Raw genomic sequence first — 25,475 nt, forward strand, 5'->3', positions numbered from 1 at the left:
AGGAGGGAAACCGGGGCCCGGGAAGACGCGGGGACAGCGCCCCGGAAAAGGACCGGTGGCCTGGGTCACGCAGGGGCACAGCTTTGGGGGTTTTCAGACTGGGCTGCTCCCCGTAGCCCAGGCCTGGTCCCCGCCGCCCCACCTGCAGGATCTGGGCCATGGCCTGCGGAGGGGGTTGGACGATTCCGAGAGCGTCCTAAGATCTCTGGTAACAGCTGGGCACACCTGTAATCCCAGCACCCGGGAGGCTGAGGCAGGAGGATCCCAAGTTAGAGCCCAGCCTGGGCAACTTAGCACCTTAGAGACCTTTCCTCAAAATAAAAATACAAAGGGGGCTGGGGATGTAGCTCAGTGTGAAGGCCCTGGGTTCAGTCCCCAGCACCGGGGGAAAATCGGTACCTAGAAAGCCCTCGGTGGAGGGGCCAGGTACTATCCCACGCCCACTGCATGTGCCGCAGGCCTGGCCTGCTCCCACTTCTGGCGGCTCTTCTCCACCAGCATCCTCTCTCCAGGGAACACCCTCTTCAGCAACCACCCAGAAGGACTCCAGGACAGTCTCCCTTCCACTCTCGTGTCCCTCTCCATCTCTAAGTCATTCTGTCTGTCCTGATCAGGACACATGTCCCAGGTTCCCTCTACCCCCCAGCCCACGGGCCTCCCTGCATTTCAAAACTCTCTTGCCAACCTCAGGACCTTTGCATGACCTCTGCCCATCAGCTAGCACACTTTCTCCCATCTACCCCATCACTCTTTACTTCCCTCCTTCAAGCTGGAGCTCAAATGTCACCTCAGAGGCACTTTCCCCGACCACCTCATCAGCCTCCTGTCAGCCATCTTCCACCCCTGCTTATTCCTCTTTTTTTTTTTCCTTTAATCTTGGTTCACAAAAAAGTGAGTCAGTCATAATCCTCGGTCCCATCCGTCTCGTGGTGGGTGGCTTTAATGCCTGCAGCTGGAGTGTGGTGTAACATTTCAGCATGGGAATTAAATCATAGTTTATTCATTTGTGTGTTTCCCAACTTCGTCCACTGTAAACAGCTGCTCGACATTTTTGTTCTTTGTAGTAAGGCTGAACCCAGGACCTTTGCACTGAGTTACACCCCCGGCTCGTTTTCAATTTTTTATTTAGTTTGAGACAGGATCTCATTAAGTCACTGAGTTATCCAGGCCAGGCTCCTCCTGCCTCAGCTTCCCAAAGATGTTCTGTGAATGGGCGATAGTTTCTCCAGGGGCCACCCGATGGGGACAGAACCACCCATTCACAGGTACTAGCACCCCTAACTATATGAGGAAAGGCGGCCCTCTGACGCCCAGGACTTGACACTTCGCTGCACACTTAGTTTCTGATGTGACACATGGTGTATAATACATGGGTGTCGGTGGGCTCTGTCTTGGATCATTGCTGCACCCCCGTCCCTAGAACGGTGTCTGCACATAGTAGGTGCTCAGTAAGTTTCCTCTCTGGAGGAACAAGAAACCGGCTCAGAGTGCTCACAATACAGAGCCGGGCTGGCTCCGCCCTCCCGCGCTTTGCACCCCTCAAACACAGCTCGAGCCTGAAACCCAGGACACCCGGACCCCAGGAAGTCCCCCGTTTCCAGCGCAGCCTCTGCTCTGTCCCCACAGACACTCAAAGGCTCTGCTTCCTGTTTCCACCTCAGCTGACTCCCAGCGGCCGAGGAGAGGCCACGGGGGCCACGAGGCCTACGCAGCGGGCTCTGGAGCGAGAGGGGCCAGGGCCAGGGCCTCTTGGGGGCCCCCAGGGGCCTGGCCCTGACAGTCTTCTGGCTCCCCCAGGGGCTCTGCAGCCTCTCTGGGCCCTGCTGGGCAGGGCCACGGCTGGGTACACAGCAGGTGCCAGGGAAGCCCTGAGCACAGATCAAAGCGCATCAGACTGCCCAGCCCGAGCCTCCTGGCTCTGGGATGAAACCTAAGCCCAGCCCGGGGCTCAGAGGCCACAGGGCAGCCCGCTCTCCTCTCCTGCCCCACGCGCTCCTCAGGTGCCTCCCTGATGCCTGAGGCCCCGGGGGCTCCCTGAGAGGCCTTCACGGGCCGAGACTCTCCTCCCCGCCCTGGCTGTGGTCAGCGCCGAGCAGGACTGCTCACTGCTGCCTCTGCCCCTGGACACTGAGGCCCAGGGACAGCAGGCACCATGCTGTGTGTCTTCTGTCTGGGGCCTGGCACAGGAGAGCAGTCAGAGGGTGGGTGGATGGAAGGACAGATGGGCAGATGGATGGACAGACGGACAGATGCACACACAGATGGATAGATGGATGGGAGGACAGGAGAGGAGGAAAGGAGGGATACAGACAGAGCTGGACTGGCCAGCTAGAGCATGCCCTGCACGGCTCTGACCACGGCCAGGTCGGGGAGGAAACTCTCTCCGCCGGTGAAGGCCTCTCAGGGATCCCCCAGGGCCTCAGAGAAGCAGACAGACAGACAGACCTGCGGTGCACGCCAGCACCTGGCTGGTGTGTCCACAGCGCCCCTGTGCTGAGATGAGCGGGCAGCACTGGGTGCTGGACTTTGCACTCCTAGAAGCTCTGCAACCCAGGTGAAGGGCCATCAAGAACCACCTGTGCTAGGTCCTCAGCTAGATGCCATTCATTAGTCAGTCAGTGAACACAGAGGCAGCGTGGTGCTGTGGGAGATGCGCAGGGCTCTTGCGTCTACCATGTGTAAAAGGCGGGCAGCACTACCTCCCTCCTGGGGAGGTTGTGGAGCGTACTGAGCGTTACATAAGTGCCTGGCACATAATAGACACTCAGGAAACCACATCCATTATGTAAGGAGCACCAGCCACACGGAGAGGAGGCCAGCATGGCCCCTGATCTCACACGACTGTCACACTATTGTGGGGACAGATTGAAGTAGCTACTTGGGACATGGGATGGCTCACCACAGTGAAGATAAGGGAACACAGAGGGAGGGGATGACTCGGGAAGGCTGCCTGGAGGAGGTGACTTTTGGTGAATGCTTACGTAGCATGGGCGGGAAGTCACAGACTGGGGACCTCTTTTCCAGCTTGCTGCCAAATCCCCGAGTGACCTTGTGCCAATCCCTGCCGCACCCCGCACCCCTCGGAGCGCCTCCTGTGACACAAGGTTTCTGGGCATCCACTCTGAATCACTCAGGGTCACGGCAGACAAGGCCGGAGAGACCTCACCAGGTTTGCACACAGCGGGGAGGCGGCCTCCATGCACCCTGGAAACCTGTTCCATGGGACTCCTGGGCCAGAGCCTCAGTCCGCTGTCCTGCGGGAGTGGATCTCTGCAGATGCAACCGCCAGGGCCAGGGCCAGGACCAGGGCCAGGAAGGCAGAGGTGGAAAGGCCACCGGGCGCAGGACACAGGGCCCGGGCGGGGTGCAGGGGCACGCTCTGGCTGGCAGGTCCAGCTCTGGGAGGCTGCGGGCCCTCGCCCTCCCTTGATCTCTGCCTCTGCCTCCCCCCAGCATTTACTGAGCACCTACTGTTTGCAGACAGCTGTGACTCAGGGTCCCCTGCCTGGGGAAGCAGGGTCTGCCACCCTTCTGTCACCCGAAGCAGGGCACAGGGGGAGTAGGCTGCTTGCAGGCGCTGGGCTGGCTGTGCTGGACCCTGGTTCTGTCCTGCCCCCAGGCTGGGCCTCAGTCTTTCCATCTGTGCCTTTTGGGTTCTGTGTTCCCTGTGGCTCTGACGCGGCTGTACCAGGCCCTGGCAGTGAGGAGCAGATGCAGAGGCTCCCCGGATGCTTCCAGAGCCTTCTCAGGGTGCTCCCTGGACCCCCGAGCATTTATGGGGTGCCCATGGTGTGCAGGCCCTGGACTGGGTGGCTGGAACACAAAGATGATAAAGATTCCCGCAGGGGACCCCTCATGGCTCACCATCCCGCGCTGCGCCTGGGGTGGGGGGCTCCGGCTGGGGGGACCACCGAGGACTGGGGCGCCCAGGAGGCTTGCGGGGCGCAGTGTCTCCGCCCCTTCCTCCCCTCCCCCTGCGGCCCGGCCCGCCCTCCCCCACCCGCGGGATCCCGGCGCCCGCGGCCTGCGCGCTCCTCCCGTCGGTGGCGGGGCTGAGTGGCGGCGCGGCGGGGACAGCAGGGCGCGGAGGCGGGACCGCGGCTCCCCCCGCCCCGGAGCCAGGCGGCGGCGCGCGCGATCGCGAGCGGAGAGGAGCGGAGCCGGCGCGGGAGAGGCGGTGAGGCTGGGGGGTGCGGGGGGACCCCACCCCGAGCCGGGGGTCCCGCGGGTGGGCTGGGGCCGCGCCACCCCCAGAGGAGCCCCGCGCTGTCGGGCTTCGCCCTCATCGGCGCGACCCCGGAGGGCGTCCGCACCCCGCACCCCGCGCGCCCCGAATCCCGCAGCCCCGCGGGGCGCCGGCCCTGGGCGAGCGGCTGGGAAGGGGGCGCCGCGGGAGGAGCAGGAGCTCGGGCCGAGTCCCCGCCGCAGGGCCCGCCCCGGGAGGCGCGGGGCGCCCCGGCCCCCCGCTGCACCCCGGCGCTCCCCATTGTTCTCCGCCAGCCCAGGTCCCCGGGAAGGGGGAGGGGGCCGCGCGCACCCCTTAAAGGGCCCTCTCCCCGCCCCCCGCAGGTCGCGAGCACGAGTGGGGTGGGGCGTGCCCGCGGCCCCCGCCCCCCTCCCCGCCGGCCCCCCGCAGCCCGGGCGCCCACCCGGCCTCCCAGGACGTCGCGGACGCGCGGGGACGCGGACCGAGGCCGCCGCCGTCGGGAGGCCGCCCGCGAGCCGGAGCGCAGCGCTGCGGAGCCCGCAGAGGGCAGGCTGGCCGGGCCTCCCCGCCACAGACGTTGCGTGGCAGCCACGGAGGACCGAGGCCGGCGGGAGAGGCCGGACCAGGACGGAGCCGCGGCGGCCGCACCTGAGCGCGGGGACCCGGGAAGCAACCGGGCGGGCAGCCGCCTCCTCCAGCCAGCTCTGCCCGAGCGCGAGCGGGGTCCCTGGAGCCGGCTGCCACCCTCGGCCCTGCACCCCAGCCTCCAGGCCCTGCAGCTGAGCCCCCCGCCGGAAAGGAGCCCCCCAGCTTCCTCTTGGAAGACAGGAAGTGCCCTGCTGTCCCCAGGCCCCGGAGGACCCGGGCCGGCCAGCCTGGGGACCTGGCCCCCGAGACCGCGGTGGCCATGTCGCGGCCAGGCCAGGGCCTGATGGTGCCCGGGACCGGGCTGGGCTTCCCGCCGCAGAACGTGGCCCGGGTGGTGGTGTGGGAGTGGCTGAATGAGCACAGCCGCTGGCGGCCCTACACGGCCACCGTGTGTCACCACATCGAGAATGTGCTCAAGGAGGACGCCCGCGGGTCCGTGGTCCTGGGCCAGGTGGACGCCCAGCTGGTGCCCTACATCATCGACCTGCAGTCCATGCACCAGTTCCGCCAGGACACAGGTGAGCAGCCCCGGCCTCGGGGTGCCCATCGCCGATTCCCCCACCCCCAGGGCCCTCCAGGGAGGGAGCCAGCCGGGCTGCAGAAGGCCAGATCTGTGACCCAGCCTCCCTCCCTCCCCCTGCCCTGGGAAAAGGGACAGACTTAATAGTGTCCGGTTGAAGGTTTGGGTTCCAGTGCTGCCTCTTAGATTAGTTGTGGGGCTTTGGATAGGGTGCTTCATGTCTCTGAGACCCGGTTTCCTCATCTGCAAAATGGGTCAATGTTGGTCAGTAGCAAGCTTGATGTCCCTGTCAGTTGCCCGAGGAGTAAAGCAAATAGGCTGGCTGGGCACAGAAACAGACGGGCCTCTGCACTTTGGCTGTTGACAAATACAGGCTGCAGATGCTTTCTTCCTGGTTTCCAACACTGCCAGGCAGTATGACTTACTGACATAGAACTAGCATTAGTCCCATTTGACAGATGGAGAAATTGAGTCTCCAGGACTCAGCAGAGTGATTTGGACTCAGAGCTGTGATTGAAGCCCAGGCAGCTGAGCTGCGGAGCTGAAGCTTTTCCCAAGCATGGTGTCTGCCAGTGTCGGGGTGGAGAGACGCGGTGGTTAATTATTGGGGGTTGATGGTGAAGCTGGTGGTAATGGTGGTGGCGGTCACATTGGTGCCTTGGTGGTGGTATTGATGTGGGTGTCATGGTAACGGAGGGATGCTGGTGGCAGCGCTGTGGTTCTGATGGTGGACCCAGTGGTGGTGGCCGTGACAGTGGTGCGTCGTGCAGTGTTGGTGGAGGGGTGCTGGCCCAGTCCTGGCGGCCGTGCGCGGATGTTGCTTGGTGGAGATCCCAGTGCCCGTCTCAGGGGTGTAATGGCGGGGAGGGCTGTGTTGATGGTGATGTGGTAGGGGACGGAAATGCGCGCGCCCTCCTGTCCCGGGCTTTGTCGCATGGTGGAGAGCTCCGAGTTCCCGCCCTGTGGTCACAGTGACGGGCTGGGCGGGCCCCAGTGTGGTCCTGCCACACGGATGCTGCCCAAGAGTTCTTCACACACTCGGCCCACGAGGAGCAGCCAGTGAGGGCTTCCGTGAAGCCCTGAGTGACAGCACTGATGGGACAGCAGGTGCCTTCTCCCTCTCTGGAGCTGTGCTGCCCGCGAGAGCCCCTAACCACACGCGGGGGTTGAAGTTGGTGTCAGTTGACAGGATGGGAAGACACGAAAGTCGGCCCGTGAGAAGCGCTAGCCAGCTCCAGGTGCCAGTGCAGGACAGGACGGTGCAGACCCAGAGGTGGCCACCAATGCAGGAGGTTCCGCTGGACGTCGCCACGCTAGAGCGCCTGCCGAGTGCCCAGTGGGCCTGGACATGCGGGCGGACTCGCGGCATCTCAGTGCGTGTTCATTTCCATGACTCCAGGCATGGGCTGCTGCCATCTCTAGGCAGGCCCAGAGTCAGGACTCTCTGTCATCTGGGGGTTTAGTGACCTCTTGCTGCTTATCGGACTCTGCACTAAGCCCTGGGTCCCAGAAGCTGGCGAGTCAGGGACCTCTGTAGAGGTCCACTACTGTGGGAAACCAGCCACAAAGGTCCCCAGATAGTTGAAGAGCAAGCAAACACAGGGTCACACGGGAATCACTCACTGGTCTTGATGGTGTGAGATAAATCAGGGGAACTGATGTTAGAACAGAGAGCTAAAGGATGAACAAGGAAAGCCCATGTTCTGGGGAGAGGGACAGCAAGTGCAAAGGTCCTGGGGTAGAAGAAGCTGGGTACATTCAAGTTCACTGTGTGCAGAATACAGTGAGTGGGGAGAAAATGGCACAAGGAGAGCTGGACTGTGCAGAGGGAAAAGGACAGTCGCCCTCTGGTCCTTGTGCCCATTATTCCACAGGGGCCCCAAAGCCCTGGGGAGACTGGGCCTCCGCTGGCCCAGTCTCCACTCCATTCTGGGCAGGGCAGGGGTCTGGCCAGAGAAAGGGGTGGCTTGGCATGGCATTCCACAGGCTCAGATCTCATGCAGGCTGTAGAGATTGTCCAGGCCCCGGGTCCCCCAAAGTCCAGTCCTGTGGCCTCCCTGCTACCCTCCCCACCCCCACCCCACCCCCGCTGTGCACACCTGCCCCTGTTTGCCGGAAAAGGGAAAAAGCCGATCATCTCTCTGCAGGCTGCTGGGCGCCTGCCAAGACCCCCAGCGAGGGAGAGGCCTGGAAACTCAGGGGGTGGAGAACCTGGGGTGCCTGGCCTCTCTAGGAGAGAACAAGGGGCTCCCAACCTGGTTACAGGCCGCCAGCTCCCCCAGGTCAGAGCGGTGTCAAGGAGGGGACTTTGCCCTCATTGCTCACAATCTGGGCCAGCCTGGACTCTCAGTCCATCAGGGAGCAGCGCCAAGAACCAGGCTCCTTGCTGCCTTGAGCTGCCCTGAGCTGCCCTGCATGACCTGGGCTGGGTGTCTCAGTTTCCAGGTCTGTGAAATGGGCATGAACATTGCATCACCAGCAAGGTGGCTGGATTGCTAGAGAGAAGCAGGCCTACTTTATCCTCAAACAGCAACAGATTCCCCACTGCATACCCAGTGTGTGTGTGTGTGCACACTGTGTGTGCAAGAGAGATGAGCAGGAGATCCTAAATCAAACCCAGCATGGCAGTGCATTCCTGTAATCCCAGCACTTGGGAGGCTGATGCAGGAGGATGGCAGTGAGTTCCAGGCCAGCCTGGGCTACATAGCAAAACTCTGTCTCAAAGAGACAGAGAGAGAGAGAGAGAGAGAGAGCTCTTAACCCCTGGAGAGTGTGTTTCACACACTTACACACGCCAACATAAACTTTAAAACCCGAAGCTCACACATAGGCACTGAAACCAGCCAAACCTCCCTGCAGATTTGCTCCCTGCCCCGTCCTCCTCCGGCTTGTTGAGGTCAGCTTCCGTCTAGGGGAGACAGCAGCCTGGCCTGATTTTGCTGGCGCCCTGCTCCAGCAGGAGCTGGCAGACTTCGCTGCCGGGGCAGATGGTGGATCTTTTAGGCCTCCCCACCCTGCGCCGTGGTTGGGAAACAGCCACAGACAACACGCAAACGAAGGCGGGCGGCTGTGTGCGGATCAGGCCGCTCGTGGACACTGGAATTTGAAATTCTTATTGAAATCGGTATCATTTTCACGAACCATGAAATTTTTTTTTCCAACTATTTAAAATGTAGAAACCAGTTCCCCAGCCATGCAGCGCAGGCAGTGGGTGGACTGGGTGCCCTGCTCGACAGCCTCTTCACCTGTCCAGGCCTTGGGACAGGGTGTCCCAGGATGCCCAACGTGCGAATGCGCATGCGTACAGGCCCACAGCCCAGCCCGCCTGTCCGCCGGCCCGCAAGGGTCCTGTCTGCCGCCAGCCGAAGGTCAGAGGTCACGCAGGTGTCTGGCGCAGGCTGCAGGGGGGAAGGAGGTGCTGTTTGTTCAGCTGCTGCCCCTCCCCTTCCCTGCTGGGTTGTTTGCTTTGCACCCCGTGGAGGCGGAGGTTCCCTTGAATCCCTCCAGGGCGGAGCCCCTCCCCCACCACGCGCGCCCCTGAACCAGGGCGCTTTCAGGTCCCAACAGTGGTGGCTTCATCCCGGCAGCCGGAGGGCACCACAGAAGTGGTCAGGGATAGGTGCATCCCTTGCTGCTGATTTTCTTGCTGGAACAGCGGTTTGTCTGTCTCTCAAGCTGTCTCCCAAGCTTTTTGCTCCTTGTCCTGGGTCGCTGCTCTGCCCCTCGCTAAGGGCAACAGCTTTGCCAGGCAGGCCCAGCAGCTGGCCTCGGAGCGGCTTTCTGCACCCACGTCACCCTGAGGCCTCCACTTCCTTTGCAGCCGCTGGGTCCACTGCTGCTGGAACAGGGCTTCAGAGGCCACACAGCTGACCGCTGATCCAAGATTGCACCTCTCTGACCAGTGCAACCCTCTGCCCATTGGGTACATGGGCAGCTGAGGCCCAGGAGGCCCGGCTGGGTGCCCTCCTCCAATGCCGGACCAGACCCCAAGCCTGGCTGCGTCTGCTGTCAGGCCACAGTGACAGGTGGCGGTTGGCTTTAGCATCTTGAAGGTTCCACTCAGCCCTGATCCCTGCTCTGGCAGAAGGTCCTGTTGGAGGACACTCAGGCTGCTGGAGAACAGACAGGGCCACCCAGGGGAGAGGAGCCACCGTCCCTAGGGAAAGCACTTGCTGCAGAATTCAGACTCCAGAAGGGGAGACTGAGGCCCTGAGAGGCTTACTGACTTGCCGAAGGTCACATAGCCTAGCAGTCCCCAGCTGGAACCTGGGGTTCCCAGACAAGGCCCAAGCTAGAAAACGAAACAGCACTGAATGCCAGGCTGGGCAGGTCCCCTCCCCCTTCTCCCTTGGGAGCTCCCCTGGGGCTTGTTGTCAGGGTTTGCACCAAGGCAGTGACAGTCAGGTCACCCTGGAGGAGTCAGGGGCCCAGGTCCCTGGTTAGAGGGCCCCTGGAGACCCCTGGGCTGGGCCAAGAAGAACCACAGTGTGGGACAGGGACGTGCCACAGCCTGGCACGTGGTGACAGTGTGTCTTGTGATCCCATAAATCCATTAGGCTTTTATTGAAGTCACTGGTGCCTGCTCAGTAGCCACCAGGCCCTGGGCTGGGTCCCAGGCCGTGCAGAGAAGGACAAAATCAGTTCCAGAGTCAAATCAGCCAGTATCAGATTGGCTCCGGGGTCTAGTGGAGGTAAAGGTGTCCTGGGTCGTGGGTCCGGGCTCTTGGAGGACTTCCTGTCGGTGGAGGCCTCCGGGAGGGAGCCTGGAGCTGCAGGAGAAGATGAGGCTCCTCTGGGTGGAAGACCCAGCACCAGCACGGACTGGGGGCAGAGGGAGGCTGTGAGGAAGGCAGGCGAGGCAGAGGCCTCCTGGGGCCCCCGGGGAGGGCCGCCAGCTGCTGCCCTTTAGCGGACTGGTCCCGGGGGACCCACAGCCTCGCTACGGGACCAGCCTTGCGCATCACAGGACTTCGGGCTCAGTCGCTCTGTGGCGGCGGGGAGGGCACCTGCCTGAGCCCCATCGGTGCTCGGGACCCCTCCCCCGGGCTCCTGGTACCTTGGACAGCGCCACTGGCGCCCCGCGGGTCTGGGGCCGCCGCTGGGGGATTCTGGGCCCAAAGCCTTGCTGGTGTCGTTTTTTTTTTTTTTTTTTTTTTTTTTTAATGAAAAGGACTTGGGGATTAGCTCAGTGTGAAGACCCCAAGTTCAATCCCAGCACTGTAAAATAAAATAAAATAAAGTGGGTTGAAAGGGGCTGAGGAGCGGCCAGCGGTGGCAGTGGTCGGGTCCTAGGACTGCCCCCAGCAGGTGCCTGTGCAGAGGTAGACGCTGAGGACCCTGAAGCCCCACCCTACGCCTGCCCCCCAGGCTGTCCCAGGGCCGCCCTTCTTCTACAGGGCTCCTATGTCACCCCCAGTGGCAGCCTCCGTGCCCCTAGACAGTCATCCACTCCCCCCGGAGACCCAACTCAGCCCAACACATGAGGCCCAGCGTCTACAGCCAGCGAGCTGCGGGCGAGGACCCGGCTCCCAGTTGCCATGGTGGGAGCCTGTGAGTTTGGGGAGACCACACCCTCCCCAGGCCTCAGCTTCCCTGCCTGTAACAGGGGCCCTAACATAAGAACCGTCTTGGGGGACTGTGAGGAGCATTCATCCATCTGGGGGATTTAGTGAGCACCTGCTGTGTTCCAGGCACCAGGAATGTCGCAGCAACAGGACAGGACATGTCCTCACCCACAAGGTACTTCTGTCCCAGCGGGGGCTAACGGGGTGACACAGAGGACAGGCACCAGGGGAGACCCAGGGCATAAGGACCTCGGTCCCCAGGAGCTGCCACAGTGGGGATTGTCTCTGCCAGGCCCTGTGTGGCTGTGACCTTCCTCTGCCACGCTGGCCAAGGCCTGTCCCTTCCCGGGCTCCTCCCATGACCTTCTAGCCCAGCTCCAGGCTGCCACCTCCACCTGCCCAGACCACAGTGGCAGATCGGTGACGGGTGCAGGACGAGTCTGGCACCAGGCCCTGGAGCCATCACCCTGAAGTGCAGGACAAAGGATGTGCAGTCAGACTGTCCCACGGGCACCGGCCACAGCCCGGCTGTCTCCCGGGACGGGCTGGCCTTCATCTCCTCCCTCCAGCTGCAGGCAGAAGTCACCCCACGCGCGACACCGAGGCCAGCGTGGGCATGGCTCCTCTGTTAGCCTCCCCCTCGGACACTGTGCATGTGACAGTTAGGGGCCAGCTAGGGGTGATCTTAGCAGAGCTTCTCCTTCTCAGACTCAGTTTCCCCAGCTACACAGAACCTGCAAAGAAGGAAGTGCAAGTGGCAGCTGGAAAACCAGATCCTCTTAACCTTTTGTTCTCCAGTGCCGAGTATGCAGTAGGTGCTCAATAAACCCTTGCATGGGGAAACTGAGGCTCAGCTCCTGCTCCTTGTTTCCCAGGAGACCTGTCCTTGCCACTGTGACATTCAGACCATGGAAATCCAGGCGTCCATGAGCCCACCTCAATGATTAAATGCTGATCTTATTTTTTAACATACTGGGCACGTGGACCAGAACAAAACCACGTCTGCCCCAGCCTGGAGTCACAAGGAACGTTCAGTTAGCTCCTCTGTGCCTGTCTGTCCTTCCTTCCTTCCTTCCGTCCTTCCCCTGTTCAGCTAGCTCTTCCAAGTGCCACCTCCCTGGAGCCCTGGCGGCTAAAATCCAGCCTGCCTGGAGGGGCGGCCAGGCTGGTGCTGGTGCTAATTCTGCAGCCTCTCTGAGCTTAGCTTGCAGGCGTCCAGGGTCCTGCAGGTGCGGGTGCTGCAGGACAGGGGACACAGTGCCCTGCCAAGCCGGGCACGGGGCACGGCCAACCTGGCACTTCGGGAGGAGGCCCAGTGTCTCGGGGAGGAGGCGAGGCTGTGCAGACTGCTCAGCCTGGGCCTGAAAGGCTGAGCCGAGGGGCTCAGACTGACCCTAAGGGCACTAGGGAGCCACAGGTGGCATGGTCAGACCCGAGTGCGTGAAGGTTCGTTGTGCGTCCCCTTCCCAGACAGGAAGAACAGCTCCCTGGGCCCCAGGGCGCAGTGACCGTCCACTCTGTCCCTTCCCCTCCATTGCCCACCCTCCCGGCATTTGGGAACTTGGGTGTCAGAGCTCGCGCACAGGGAGCCCCTGCCAGCCACAGCCTCCAGTGCCCAGCGGCCTGGCTGTCCCAGGCTGCCTGCTCTGCACCCCCAGCCTGGCTGCCACAGCTCCAGGAGCTGGGCTGGCTCCAAGCCAGCGGAAACCCCACATGGGCCACGTTCTCACCCAACAGCCCCTAGAGACTGACGGGGGACGGGGGCCCCACGGGGTTATCTAGATTGAGGGCTGGGCAGGCGCAGCGTGGGGAGGAGGCACCGCCACCCTGCCCAGCTGACTCCCCCGCTGTCATACCGAGCCAATAATGGGGCACACACACCTGGGCTAGGGTAGGACCAGAGGGTGATTTGGCCGAAGCACTGGGCTGGTCAGTGTGTCCTCACTGTTACCTGTCACTGTCACTGTCGTCGTTACTGTGAGAGCGCTGGCCAGGCACTCAGTGATAGCCAAAGGGTGCAGCCAGGAGCTCACAGTAATCCACATGGTTGCTGCTTGGCCTCTGTGCCTCAGTTTCCTCCTCCGGAATGTAGGCTCAACAGAGCAGGCGGCCACGATTGAGTGCTGGCAGGTCACCTCGGGTGGCTCCAACCCACTCTGGGCCAGCGCTTCCCCCACCCCCCACTTAGGGACACTCGTCAGTCTTATTTCTGGGACAGCCGAGGCCGGCAAAGTCCCCTGTGGGGCTCGGCATCCAGTTGTGCTCAGCCCCGGCCTCCCCCACCTGACAGGATGTCCCATGACTGCCTCCCACGGGCCCCCTTCCCGGCAGGGTCTGGGTGCCCCAAACTGAGATCACTTCCCTCCGGGAAGCCACCCCCAAAGGGAGGGGCTCCCTGCCGGGCCCTGAGGCTGCCCTGCGAGGGAGGGAGGAACGGTGTGGTGGGCTGTGCCCTCTCTGTGCTCTCTCTTAACTTTTTCCTAAGGCCAACAGCTGGGGGCTGAGCCACCCAGACACCCCACCTCTGGGTGGCAGAGATGGTGGGGAGGTTTCGGGTCAGGTCCATGTGCTTGGGGCAGGAACCCGCACAACTAAACAAGTGACCCCAGGTGAGGTAGTGAGCTCCCTGTCACTCTGGGTATCCTAGACTGAGCTCGGAGAACGCTGATCGTTGTTCAGCTGTTGTGTTTTCTCCCTGTGGTCTCCATTCCTCTCCTGGCCTGGCCTCTGTTCTCCCTGATGCCCTCGATAGCTGCGGCCTCCAGGTTTCCTGCCTTCTTTTTTCTGTCTCTCAAACTCCTATCCCTGTGAGCGCAGCCCCCTTTACCACAACCCTGGGCTCAGTGCTGGGACTTGGTGTCTCTGGTCTCTGTGACTCTCCAGCACCTTCTCCCCCTCCTACTGTGTCTCCCTGCCCCTCCAGGCCCCAAGCAGCCGCCCCCACACATCTCTGGGGCCCAGCCCCGCTGTCCAGCACCAGCTGACATCTGGCCAGAGTCCCTCTCCGGCCTCTCAGCTGGACCGAGGTTGGAATTTTTGAACCAAACATTCTTAAGAAACGGGGGAGAGGGAGGATGGGGGAAGGACCAAGGCAGACACAGAAAAGCAGGCTCGGAAGCGGACCTCGCTTGACACAAACTCCGAACTGCTGTGGGGAGCAGATCCGAGGCCAGCCCGGCTCCTTGAGGGCAGAGGCTGCGGCCACTCGAGGACAGGGCAGAGTGACCCGCGCTGCGTCCAGGCCACGGTGCTGCGGCCCTGCCGTCTCCCAGGCGGCGCCAGCCCCTCTTAGCCCCGCCGTTGTGCAGAGAATCTAGGCCAAGGCCGCGGTGGAGGAGAGAGCACCTCGCAGGCCGCTCTCTGGGAAATCTCGAGCTCCAAATCCAGGCAGGCCAGCCCGGGCCAGCGAGGTGGACGGATGGGTAGCCGCGGGCACGGCGGGTGCAGAGCCCAGCGGGGAGGGCGGCAGCCGCCCTAATTACTCCAGCTCTCCTGGCTCCAATCTGGTTTCAAAAGGACTCCAGGGACACGAGCTTTAATAACTACCAGTAAACAGGCAGGAAAATCGATACGTGGTAAATGGAGCCCCAGAGCAGAGCCGGCCAGCCCAGCTCCCATAAGCCTTTGTGGGAAGGTCAGCCAAAGCCCTGGCCTTTGGAGCCTTCCTGTGCCTGGACTCAGGTGCCCTGGCCGTGTGGCCCTGAACTCCCTCCCCTTTCCTCCTCTCTGATCTCTTAGGTGCCAAGTAGGGTGTCCATTTCAGGGGCGGCCACCTCCTGTGCACCCAGCTTTGTTCCTGGTCCTGGTGGAAATGCCATGGGGTCAGACTTGGTCCTTCTCCTCCCCAAAGTCATCAACAAACAAGAGAGAGATGGAACACAGCAAAAGTTAGTGACAGTCAGGGATAGATACAAAATAAAAAGAACTGTGTGAGCCCACAAGCACCTGCTGGAGGAGACAGATGCACAAAGGGCTTTGCTGGTTGAATAGGAGTTCATCACATGAAGCAGATGATGTAACAACAGCAGCCTTTACTACCATTCACTGATCACTTGCTGCATGCCGGGCTCCGCTGGGCGCGCTTGCACACGTGTTAGATTGTTTTGTCCCCCAGCAGTTCTTCGGATAGGGATGAGTCCCCCACAGACAAGGACATGGGAGCTAGGATGTACAAGCAACCCCAGACACTTCCCTTGGCCTTCCCCACCTGAGCTGCCCCGCCCCGCTCGAGTTGGTGCACACGACGGGTAAATAGGGCCTGTTTGCAGCTTCTTTCTGTGCTCCTGATGGCTCCCAGGGAGCTCCGCACATCAGATGTGAAGTTCATGACCCTGCCTTTCACAGATGGGGAAACTGAGGCCCTGAGAGGGGAAGACTAGGCCGCAGGAGCAAGCAGGAGTGGGGTCCAGGGGTTCCTCTCTAGCAGATCCCCTCCTGGGCCCGCACTGGGAGCAGTACCACCATCGGGAAAGGAAATCAATACGCTCACCCAGTTACAGTGATAAACCTGCCTCCAGCCACGGCTGCCCAGAGGCCCAGGGCTGGGAGCCCGGGGGTCTTCATGTGATTGGCTGGGACATTATGGGAGCCCAGAGACCTTATTTCTGTGGCTGGGCAGTGGCCCCCACCTACCCACACTTCCCAGTGGGCTTCTTACCTGAACAACGGGCTGTGTACCCCGTCTCCCCAGCTGTCGGCGCCTGGGCAGTGGAGAGGGACACAACAGTCTATAGCCTGGTTTTCAGACAGAGCAGACAGGGGACAAGCTCGTCCGGCCCTGAGTGGGGACAGTCAGACTGGCCTGTGGTCAGGAGGTGAGATGGACTCCCCAAGGTGAGGTGGGTCCCCTCCCCCACCTGGCTGCAGATCCTGGGCCGGCCAGCGAGGGCGGGGGGACACTCGGGTGTGGAACTGGCCCTGTGCTGTGAGGACCTACTGTGTGCAGGCAGCCAGCAGTGAATAAGACCCCTGGTCTCCCACGTGTGGAGACCAGATGTAGAAAGCTTGCAGGTTCAAATGTGCCGGGCTGCATGCAAGCCCAGGAGAAAAATAACCTGGGTGGGAGGGCAGCGGTGGGGAGGCAGGTGGCTTAGAGGGGTGAGCTGTGGAGATGGCCCCAAAGAACACAGAACTCCAAGAACACCTGGGCATGGGCGGGTCATGTTCCAGGCGGAAGGCACAGCCAGTGCAAAGACCCTGGGGCTGCACAGGATTCGAGATGTTTGGCGAGCTGCAGGGAGCCGGAGTGGCTGGAGTACAGTGAGTGACAGCAGAGTGACGATCATTGGGAGAGGGTGACAGGGCCACACAGCACCGGGTTTTGTAGGTCACTCTGAGGACTCTGGCTTTCACTCCAGGTCGGGGGAGTCACGGAGGAGTTTGAGTGGAGGAGGTGTGTGATCAGAGGGGCTGAGCAGGAGCCCCCAGCTGCCACGTGGGGACGGACTGTCTGGGCAGGAGGAGACAGTGGTGTGGACCCGGGTGAGGAGGGAGTGTGGGGAGAGGTGTGTCACACACACCTGTGTCGGAGGTGGAGCTACTGGCTTGCTGCCGGGCTGGGTGTGCAGCACAGGGCAGGGGGTCCAGGCCACGTCCCAGGTTTTCAGGTCTGAGGAAGGACGGGGAACGGGGAGACAGGTGGGGTGGATCCCGGCAGCAGCGGAAGAGTAGGTTCTGCCTGGGCTGCGCAGGGTTTGGGGCACCTGTCGGCGCTCCAAGGGGCGGCACCTGGCCCTCGGGAGAAGAGGCGGCTGGCAGTGGTGGGCTTGGGGGTCGTCATAGTAGAGGCAGCCCAGATCTGGCCTGTCCTGGCCACACCCCAGCGAGGAAGGTCTGCTGGGCCCCGTTTTAGAGTTGAGAAAGCTGATGCTAATGGACAGTGAGTGGCCGGGCCACAGCCTGAGAGCTGGAAAGTCAGGGGCCGGGGCTTGAGCGAGGTCTGTCTGCTGCTCAGCCGGCCCTGGGGGATTCACACAGCGTCCTCCCCACTGTCCCAGGGTGGGTGTGGATCAGCAGCACCCACATTTTCCGGATGAGGTCTGGGGAGCTCCGGGGACTTGCCCGAGGCCTCCTCTCTGCAGAGGTGTGAAATGCACCCCGCGAAGCGTCTCATGCAGCAGCCCCGCGGCCCAACACACGCAGAAAGGCTGTGAGGGCCTGCAGCCTGCAGCCAGCCCGGGTCCCCACTAGGTACCTCGGGGTCCCCCCGCAATCAGAGCACCTAAACTTGGGCCGACAAGAAGCGGTGGTGGGGAGAACCGGGCCCTAATGCCAACCTTGCAGTTATTGTGGGGCGTGCACTAAGTGTGGGCCCTGCACAGGGCAGGCTGTCGGTCAGCAAGCGCTCACAGAGCAGAGGTGGACCGAGAAACCAATGCAAAAATACTAAAGCAATGCGGGGTCCGAGTCAAGGAGCCACAGGCTGGAGGATTAGCGTAACCCAAGCCGAAATGGACCCGAGTGCGGACCAAGCGGCCACCCAGGAAGCACACCCTGGGCCTCAGCAGGGGATAAAACCCACCGGTGGGCGGGGGGCAGCCAGGGCCACAGTGAAGGGGCTCGCGTGAGGCAAACCAGCCAGGGGGCAGGGCAGGGGAGGAGTTGGGGGGCAGCGAGGATTGTAAACAGGAGGGGTGCCCTCCTCCACCCAGGTGGGACCCCAGGGTGGGGCGACTCTCCCGCTGACCCCGATGTCTCCGCCCCTTGCCGGCTCCCACCCTGGGCCCCTCTGCTGACCCTGCACCCCGTCCTGGCGCAGGGACCCCCAGCCCCACCCCGCCTCCGCGCCGTGCTGACCCTTCTCCCCCACCCGTGTCCCCTGGACGCTGCTCCCCTGGGGGCCCCGCTGACCCCCGACCCCGGTGGTGCCCCCCATGCCGCGCCCCACCGGCCCGTCCAGCTGATGGCCCTCCCCGGTCCCCACAGGCACCATGCGGCCAGTGAGGCGCAACTTCTACGACCCGTCGTCGGCGCCGGGCAAGGGCATCGTGTGGGAATGGGAGAGCGACGGCGGCGCCTGGACGGCCTACGACATGGACATCTGCATCACCATCCAGAACGCCTACGAGAAGCAGCACCCGTGGCTCGACCTCTCGTCACTGGGCTTCTGCTACCTCATCTACTTCGATAGCATGTCGCAGATGAACCGCCAGACGCGCCGCCGCCGCCGCCTGCGCCGCCGCCTGGACCTGGCCTACCCGCTCACCGTGGGCTCCATCCCCAAGTCGCAGTCCTGGCCCGTGGGCACCAGCTCGGGCCAGCCCTGTTCGTGCCAGCAGTGCGTGCTGGTCAACAGCACGCGCGCCGCCTCCAACGCCATCCTGGCCTCGCAGCGCCGCAAGGCGCCCGCCGCGCCGCAATCGCAGCCGCAGCCCCCTCCGGGCGGACCCCCGGGCGCGCTCGCCGTGCGCCCCAGCACCACCTTCGCCGGCGCCGCGCTCTGGGCCGCGCCCGCCGCCACCACCACCGGTCCTGCCGAGCCTGCGCCGCCCCCCGCGCTGCCCCCGAGGAGCCCGAGCGCCCCCAGCGGTGCACCCACCCCGGGTCAGAACAACCTCAACCGGCCTGGACCCCAGCGTGCGGCCGCCAGCGTGAGCGCGCGAGCCTCCATCCCGCCAGGGTAAGACAGGGCTCGGAGAGGGGACCTGGGGTCACCGCGGCAAGGGCCAAGTCGGGTAGGGGTGGCAGTGCACTTAGGGCTGGGGGCAGAGAATTGCAGCGAGCGAACGGGAGGCCCGGGCCCAGCGTCCTGAGGGCTGTGCACAGGGCGTTAGCTGACCGCTTCAGCGCACTCCTATGAGCGCGCAGGGACCCTCTGAGGCGAGTCCCTGCATCCAGGTCTGCAGACCTCGAGCTGAACCCCTGCGCTGAAAACTTCCCCAAGAACTCAAAATTCAGGGCGGGCCGTGCCAGCAACACCAACCGCGGTGCGGATTTCGTATTTATTGTGTGCTGAACCCCAACAATTCCTCATGGTCCGGGGGGGAGGCTGGGTCGGTCTGAGGGCCACCGCGGGGGGCCTGGGGACCCGCACCCAGACCTGTAGGCTTCCAGAGTCTGGGTTGTACTGGCCTCAGACTTTGGGGGACTTTGGGGGACCTTGGGGGTCCAGCTGCACTTGCTCACGTCCACACCAGTGAGAGTCAGTTTACCGTGCTTCCACTGCTGGCGGCACCGGCAGCAGGGGCATCGCTTTGGATTAACTCACTGGCTTTCAAAGTGGGCTGCAGAGACAGAATCACTTGGAGCAGTGGCCAGGGAGCCTCCGTTCCCGCCGGAGCCCTGGCAGCCCTTTTGGGCCCAGTTTTACCACTTGGCTTTGCCAGTCCGAGTTCACTCAGAAAGGGAACCCAGGTGCTACCCGATTTGGGAATCCCGAGGCCACAGTCCGGGGCCCCGGTAGGAACTCAGGGAGCTGCTGCCCATCCGCTGCCTGCTGCCCACCCCGAAGCCCAGTCTTGGACAGTCCAAGCAGAGGAGCAGGCCCCGAGGAAGCCCGGCAGGCAGGAAGATGGGCCTCCAGCCCGGGACAGGGCTAAAAGGGCCGGTGTGGGGGAGGGGAGGTGTGAATCACCCTGGCAGTGGCGACCTGAGATCCGCAAAGTGGGCATGGTTGTGGCCTTCGGGCTGGCCCCCAGGAGTTTCTTGCAGCAGAATAAAAAGGACAGGACAGGGCAGGGCAGGATAGGACAAGGACACTGGCCCAGACGGATGGACCTTTATGTCACTTCTGTACACACCTAGTAGGGGCCAGATGACATGAATTTCTTAGTCATTGACAAAATTCGTGAAAGCCACTGTTTCAGGGCAGCTCGGGAATTACTCAGCTTTCTCACCCAGGGTTGATTTTCCAAATATGGACCAAGAGCAGAGACAGACAGACAGGCCTGCGTGCTCAGGAAACGCACAGGCGGGTGGTGAGACAAACAGTGAGAACTGTGTCGGTGAGAGAGAGACAGACAGACAGACGGAGAGACAGAAAGACAGGGAGAGAGAGAGGGCCAGCTGTGGGGCAATGCTGTTCCAGGCAGGCAGAACAGCAGGGACGTCTGCACCGGGGCTGTTCAGAGCAGGGCTGCAGGGTGAGGTGCCAGCCAGGGGCACACGCAAGCCCAGGGGAGCAGGAGGCAGCGTGAACCCCAAGGGGCCTAAAGACCTGAGTGTGTGCTTGGGATTAGAGGTGCCCTCGTGGGGCAGTGGAGACTGAGGTTTCTCCCCAGGTGGGGTACAGGGACAGGTGGTGCTGCTGGTCCTGGGGAGCTACGGAGCGTGCCTGAGCCCTCGAGGGCTGTGCTGTGCGGAAGACAGAGTTCTCCCGGGGGAGCTAATGATGTTCACCTCCTCCTGGGACCCGCTGAGACCTCCTCCCCCGCCCGTGGGTCCCTCACCCGTCCACACTAGTGTCCCCTCCTCCCCAGGGAGCACTTCTGATCCTCCCTGAGCACAGCCGTTTATTTTAGAGGTCAGGAGATGGGGAAGGGGACAGACAAGGGCCCCCTCACGCCTCCCCGGCCATGCAGTGTCACCCCAGTCCTCCACCTCCAAGTGGGGACCCCACTAAATATACCCCTGGCTTAGCACCCGGCAGGAGAGTCCAGGGCCTGAGCCGGGACTGGGCAGGGGCTGGGGAGCCCCCTTTTCCTCCAGGCTGAAGCTTTCTGTTGCCAAGGCAACCCAGGCCAGGCACAGCCTCTGATGGGAAAGGGTGGGGGAGGGTGGCTCAGGGGCCAGCGGCCAGGCCTCCTGTGACACGCTGGTCCGCAGCCCCGCCTCTGGGTCTCTGTCCTTCACTAGGGCTGCTGCCGGGACAACAGCTGAATGGCTGGGATGGCAGAAGGCGCCCTGCCCGGGGCTGGAGGCTGGGACTCCCACCTCCAGGAGGTGGCCTGTTGTCCGCCTGTCCTCCCGTCACCCTCCCTCTGCCGGGCGCCTGTGTGCAGGTCTCCTCCTCCTGGGAGGACGCCCCCCTGTTGGATGGGGCCACCCTAATGACCTCATTTCCTCTCAGGCGCCTTGTGAAAGAGCTCGGTGTCCAGGGGCAGCCCGTTCCCAGTGCTGGTGGGACCTCAGCCCAGGAAGCGAGGTCTCTGTGGGTCCCCTCCCCGAGTCTCAGCCTCCACCTCTCTCTGGCTCTGCGCCCCTCCTTTTCCGCCTCTCCCCATCTTCTCTTGCCCCCCACCCTCGTGGGCCCCCTGCTTGGGTGACTGAGCAAATGACCTCAAGCCTCAGTTTCCCCCTCTGACAAACAGCTGTGATGACCCCCTCTCACAGGTGCGGGCTCAGCAGGGCTGACAGGCTGCACCTGTGTTAAAATCGTCACATGTGATCGAAAGCGCTGGGAGTGGGGGCACGGGGAGGCCCAGAGCCACACAGCCCAGCGTGCCCACCTGGCCACGGGTTTTTCCACTCGATACTACTGGGTGAGCAGCCAGCTGGCAGCCCAGGCCCGGGGGCCAAGCAGGGGCGGGAGGACCCGCCTGTCTCCCAAGAGGTCAGCGTCCAGCGCTTTGGAGTGCAGCTGTGGGGCAGGGGAACCAGCCTCAGAGTTTCCACCCACGTGGTAGGTGGGCGGTGGAGGGACAGCTGCGGCCCGTCCCGATTTCCTGAGGCATCTGCTCGGGCTCTCACTTGCTGTGTGACAAAACTGTGTCCGTTGCCCTCTCTGGTCCTCAGTTCTGGCAGCTTGTGAGAGGAGGCTGGTGACATAGATCACTGTCCAGCATGAACATTTCCAAGTCAGTGTCGCCAGCCTCCCCAGAGTGACGTCAGGCAAGTTTGCAGCCCTCTGGGTCCCTCGTTGAGTCTGAGAACCTTTTCCTGTTTACTGGCTCTAAGTGGTTCCTCCTTTTGCCAATGACTTGTTTATCTCTCTTGCTTAAGCCTCTCTGGGCTGTTTATGGCTCCCTCATTGATTCTGCAAGGCTCTTGGCAGTCAGAGTGTTAACTCTTTGTCTGGCTTTCCCGTGGGCCACATCTTTTGATTTTCCCATATGCTTGTGTGTCTGTCTTTCATTAATCAATTAGAACCTATTAATTGAGCAGCTACTTTCGAGGCCACAGTAGAGAACCGTAGCTCACATCCCCGTGGGGGACAAACGAGGCATAAAAAAAGAAATTCTACAGTGTGGGAGAGAAGAGTACCTGTTAACAAATCAGGAAGGGGAAGGGTGTAGGAAGTGACAGAGAGCCGTTACTTTATTTCTTTAAATGAATGCAATTTTAAATACAGATACCATTTGAGCATAGATGAATCAAAATTGAAAAGCAAGCCATAAGGCTGGGGATGTGGCTCAGTGACAGAGTACTTGCCTAGCATTGTGAGGCCCTGGGCTCTATCCCCAGTACTGCAAAAATAAATAAAAGTTAGAAATAGCAGCCCCCCCACCAAAGAGCTGGGAGATGAGCATCCTAGAGTCAGGAGCAGCTTGTGCAAAGGCCCTGTGGCTGGGAGATGAGCATCCCAGAGTCAGGAGCAGCTTGTGCAAAGGCCCTGTGGCAGAAACTTCCAGTCTTATGTGTTGAAGAAGGCTGATGGGGCCCACTTGGCTAGGAGAGAAAATCAAAGATAGCAAGAGGCCCAGTGGCCCAGGGCCCGGCAGAGTGAGGTGGGGACTTTGGCTCATATCCAGGAAAAACAGAAGGCACAAGCTAGAGAGGGACATGTGTGACCGTTGTAACAGGCTTGTCTGAACCCTGCAAAAAGTCTGCAGTCCACCAAAGCAGCAGACAGTGCAGAGGCAGACCTTGTTGGTGGGGAGGTATTTTCCTTTATAAGTTTCTTGTATACTTTTGTTGAAAAGAATTCCCATTTTGTTTTGCAAGTTCTTCTGTAGTTTAAAAATCCTAATGCACCTAAAGCAAGGTACAGCCCTAGCTGTCTTCCCTTCCCTGGCCCCAGCAGCCCTGCCCAGCCCCCCTCGCTTTTCCTGGCCCCCGTGGTTTGGGTGGTTCAGCTCCGCTCACCGCAGGGTCAGACCCCACGCTGCTCCCGGCCACAGCCCCCACCTGAAGCACTTCCCGCCCGCTCCCTGGGGGGGCAAACCACACACCCTGACCCACCACGTGGCCGCTGGACCGTGGGAACTGCCAGCCCTGCCCTCCCCACCCTGCCTGGCTCCCAACAGACCCAGAGAGAGGGAGGCACAGAGCCCTCAGCCCTCCCAATAAAGCTGCACCCCCAAAGCCAGCCACCTCTACAGTGTCTCAGTGGGGTTTTGTGCCCTGCGCTCCCCAGGAGGTGGGTGGGGGGCAGGAGAGGGTGGTCCCATGGGGCAGCGAGGAAACAGACCCAGGGAGGCTGCAGGGCATGGCTGGCAGTGCCAGAGAGCACTGGTGCAGGGGAAGGGGAAGTGAGCAGAGCCCAGAGGCAGCTGGGGATGGCCACGGGGCGCCCGGGGTCTGCGCCCTCCCCTGGGGCTTGATGCAACATCCTGCAGGTCTCTGTGGGAGGCGGGGGGGATGTGACCCCAAGCAGGGTCTCCCGGAGGAGAGGGGCAGGGACCCAGCCACAAGGTGCAGCGGGCGTGGAGGGGACAGGACACACAAGCAGGACCGGGAGAAGGAGAAAGTGGGGGCGAGGAGCCCCTAAGCACCGCTGTACTTCCTTCCCCCCATGACGTGGCCATTTTGCCTATTCCCTGGGGTCCAGAGCCCCTAAAAGGACAGAGAGGAGTGGCTGGAGCGGGCACGTACGCCTGAGCACATGCCTGGGGCTAAGCCAGCTCTGTGGTCCTGGCCCAAGGACCACAAGACTCTGGTCCCCGTGAGGACACAGGGACTCCAAAGGCTGGCTCAGTCCAGGTGGCCTCACAGCCAGCCTCTGGGGGCAGCCCCAGCTCTGCCCTAGAAACTCTAGACCTGGCGTCAGCTGCACCACTTATCAGCCGGGTGACCTCAGCAAAGTCACTTCCTCTCCCAGGGCTTCCTCACATGTAGTCATCTGCAAAATAGATGACAAACAGGTTTCACCTCTTGGTGACTTCTTGGGGCATGGTATGGAGAGAGGGATAGAAATTGCCTCTTGGTGAGAGGGGGTGCTAGGATTGATTGGTGATGTCTGCCGTGGTGCCAAGTAAGGAGTGGTCTGCGTGCCATTTAATTTTCTTTCTTCTGCTCCAACCTTGCTGCTGGGGCTGGAGATCATATGAAATTATAAGTCCTATTTCTAAGGGCCCCCTTGCCAATAGACGACGGAGCTAGTAGACTAGTTTCTTATTCAGCGCATCCCTCCTGTTCAGTACTTAGGACAACCCGCTGCACAGAGAGTCCCCATCAGCCCTCAGCCCTGAGGTTACAGGAGCGGGTCAGACACATTTCCAGTAGCTCACAACTGACAGAAGACGTAAGAGTGGGACCATGGGCTGCAAAGCAAGACGGCGAGGCCTGTGTTGTTGGGCATGTAGCTCAGTGGTGGAGCACTTGCTTAGCATGCGTGAGGCCCACGGTGCAGCCTGGAGTGCTACAGATAGCAAAGGCAGAAAACACCTGCATTAAAAACAAAACACAGCTCCTCGTGGATTAAATAAGTGGATATGAATTTACTTCAATCAGGTCAAAAAATACCGGCAAGCCAGGCCTGATGGCATATACCTGTAATAACAGCACTTGGGAGGCTGAGGCAGGAGGATCCCCACGAATTCAAATCCAGCCTGAGTGACATAGTGAGACTCTGTCTCAAATGAACAGGACAAAAGAGAAAAAATTAAGAAAGGAAAGAGGGAAGGGAGAAAGAAAAAAGAAGGGAGAAAGGAAGGCCTTGTGCAGATGGTGACCTTGAGCCCATCTTCCAAGGGCAGATTCAGTATATGTAGGCAGGGAACAGGATGGCAAAGGTGGGCAGGAAAAGGCAGGGAACTGTGTGAAGAACAGCACACGGGGACTGTCCCTGCGTCCTCTCGTCCTCCTGTGAACGTTGCCCGTCAGCCAGAGCAGGAGTGAAACCACCTTTGCTCATCCCGGAGAGGTTTCCTCCTCCAGCAGAGCTTCCTGCTTCAGCCTTCCAGCCATGGCGAGAGAACTTGACTTCCCAAGGCTTTCCTGAAACCTTGACGCAGAAGTCCTGCCCTGAGTGGGATGGACGGCATTTTGGGGAACTCTTTAGAGAAAATGAGCTGGGGCCAAACTGCCGGGCGTCCCCTCAGTGAGCTCACCTGAGACTGCGCCAGTGTCAGTCAAGTGTCTGCCCCACTCAGTCCCCTCCTCCATCCGTCCCCGAACCTCTGCTCTGTGCTGGGACTGCCGAGGTGCCCGGAGTGCAGGGTGGAGGGGTTGGAGGTGAGATCAGAGGCCGAGACAGACCAGATCACACAGGGCCCGGCTGTGCTTCCAGACTGTGTTATGTCAGGTCATCTTGGTGCCGTGAAAACAAAAATAAATGAAATAAGGACACAGACAGCTCCTCTAGGAGGTCTGCCTAATCAGGCAACATGAGAGCGAGACCTTTTGTCAGATAAAACTGCAAAGTCCATCAAAGTATGCAGGGAAGAGCATGCTGGGAAGTGGATTGGCACATGCAAAGGCCCTGGGGGTGGGAATTTGT

The 25,475-nt window shown here is 61.5% G+C and overlaps 1 protein-coding gene across 1 annotated transcript in view; it reads left to right on the forward strand.

The window, feature by feature from the left end:
* The first annotated feature begins 4,030 nt into the window (after positions 1–4,030).
* The window catches only part of Dtx1 (deltex E3 ubiquitin ligase 1), a 29,692-nt gene continuing 8,247 nt past the window's right edge, over positions 4,031–25,475 (forward strand). The window contains exons 1-3 of the mRNA XM_063225688.1: positions 4,031–4,177; positions 4,570–5,373; positions 17,864–18,557. Of these exons, the coding sequence (XP_063081758.1) occupies positions 5,115–5,373; positions 17,864–18,557 (953 nt within the window). The 5' untranslated portion in view covers positions 4,031–4,177; positions 4,570–5,114. The remainder of the gene's footprint in view (positions 4,178–4,569; positions 5,374–17,863; positions 18,558–25,475) is intronic.

Source organism: Cavia porcellus, unplaced genomic scaffold (genome assembly GCF_034190915.1).
Source record: "Cavia porcellus strain 051 isolate PalLab524CR breed Dunkin Hartley unplaced genomic scaffold, mCavPor4.1 scaffold_16, whole genome shotgun sequence".
Lineage (NCBI taxonomy): Eukaryota > Metazoa > Chordata > Mammalia > Rodentia > Caviidae > Cavia > Cavia porcellus.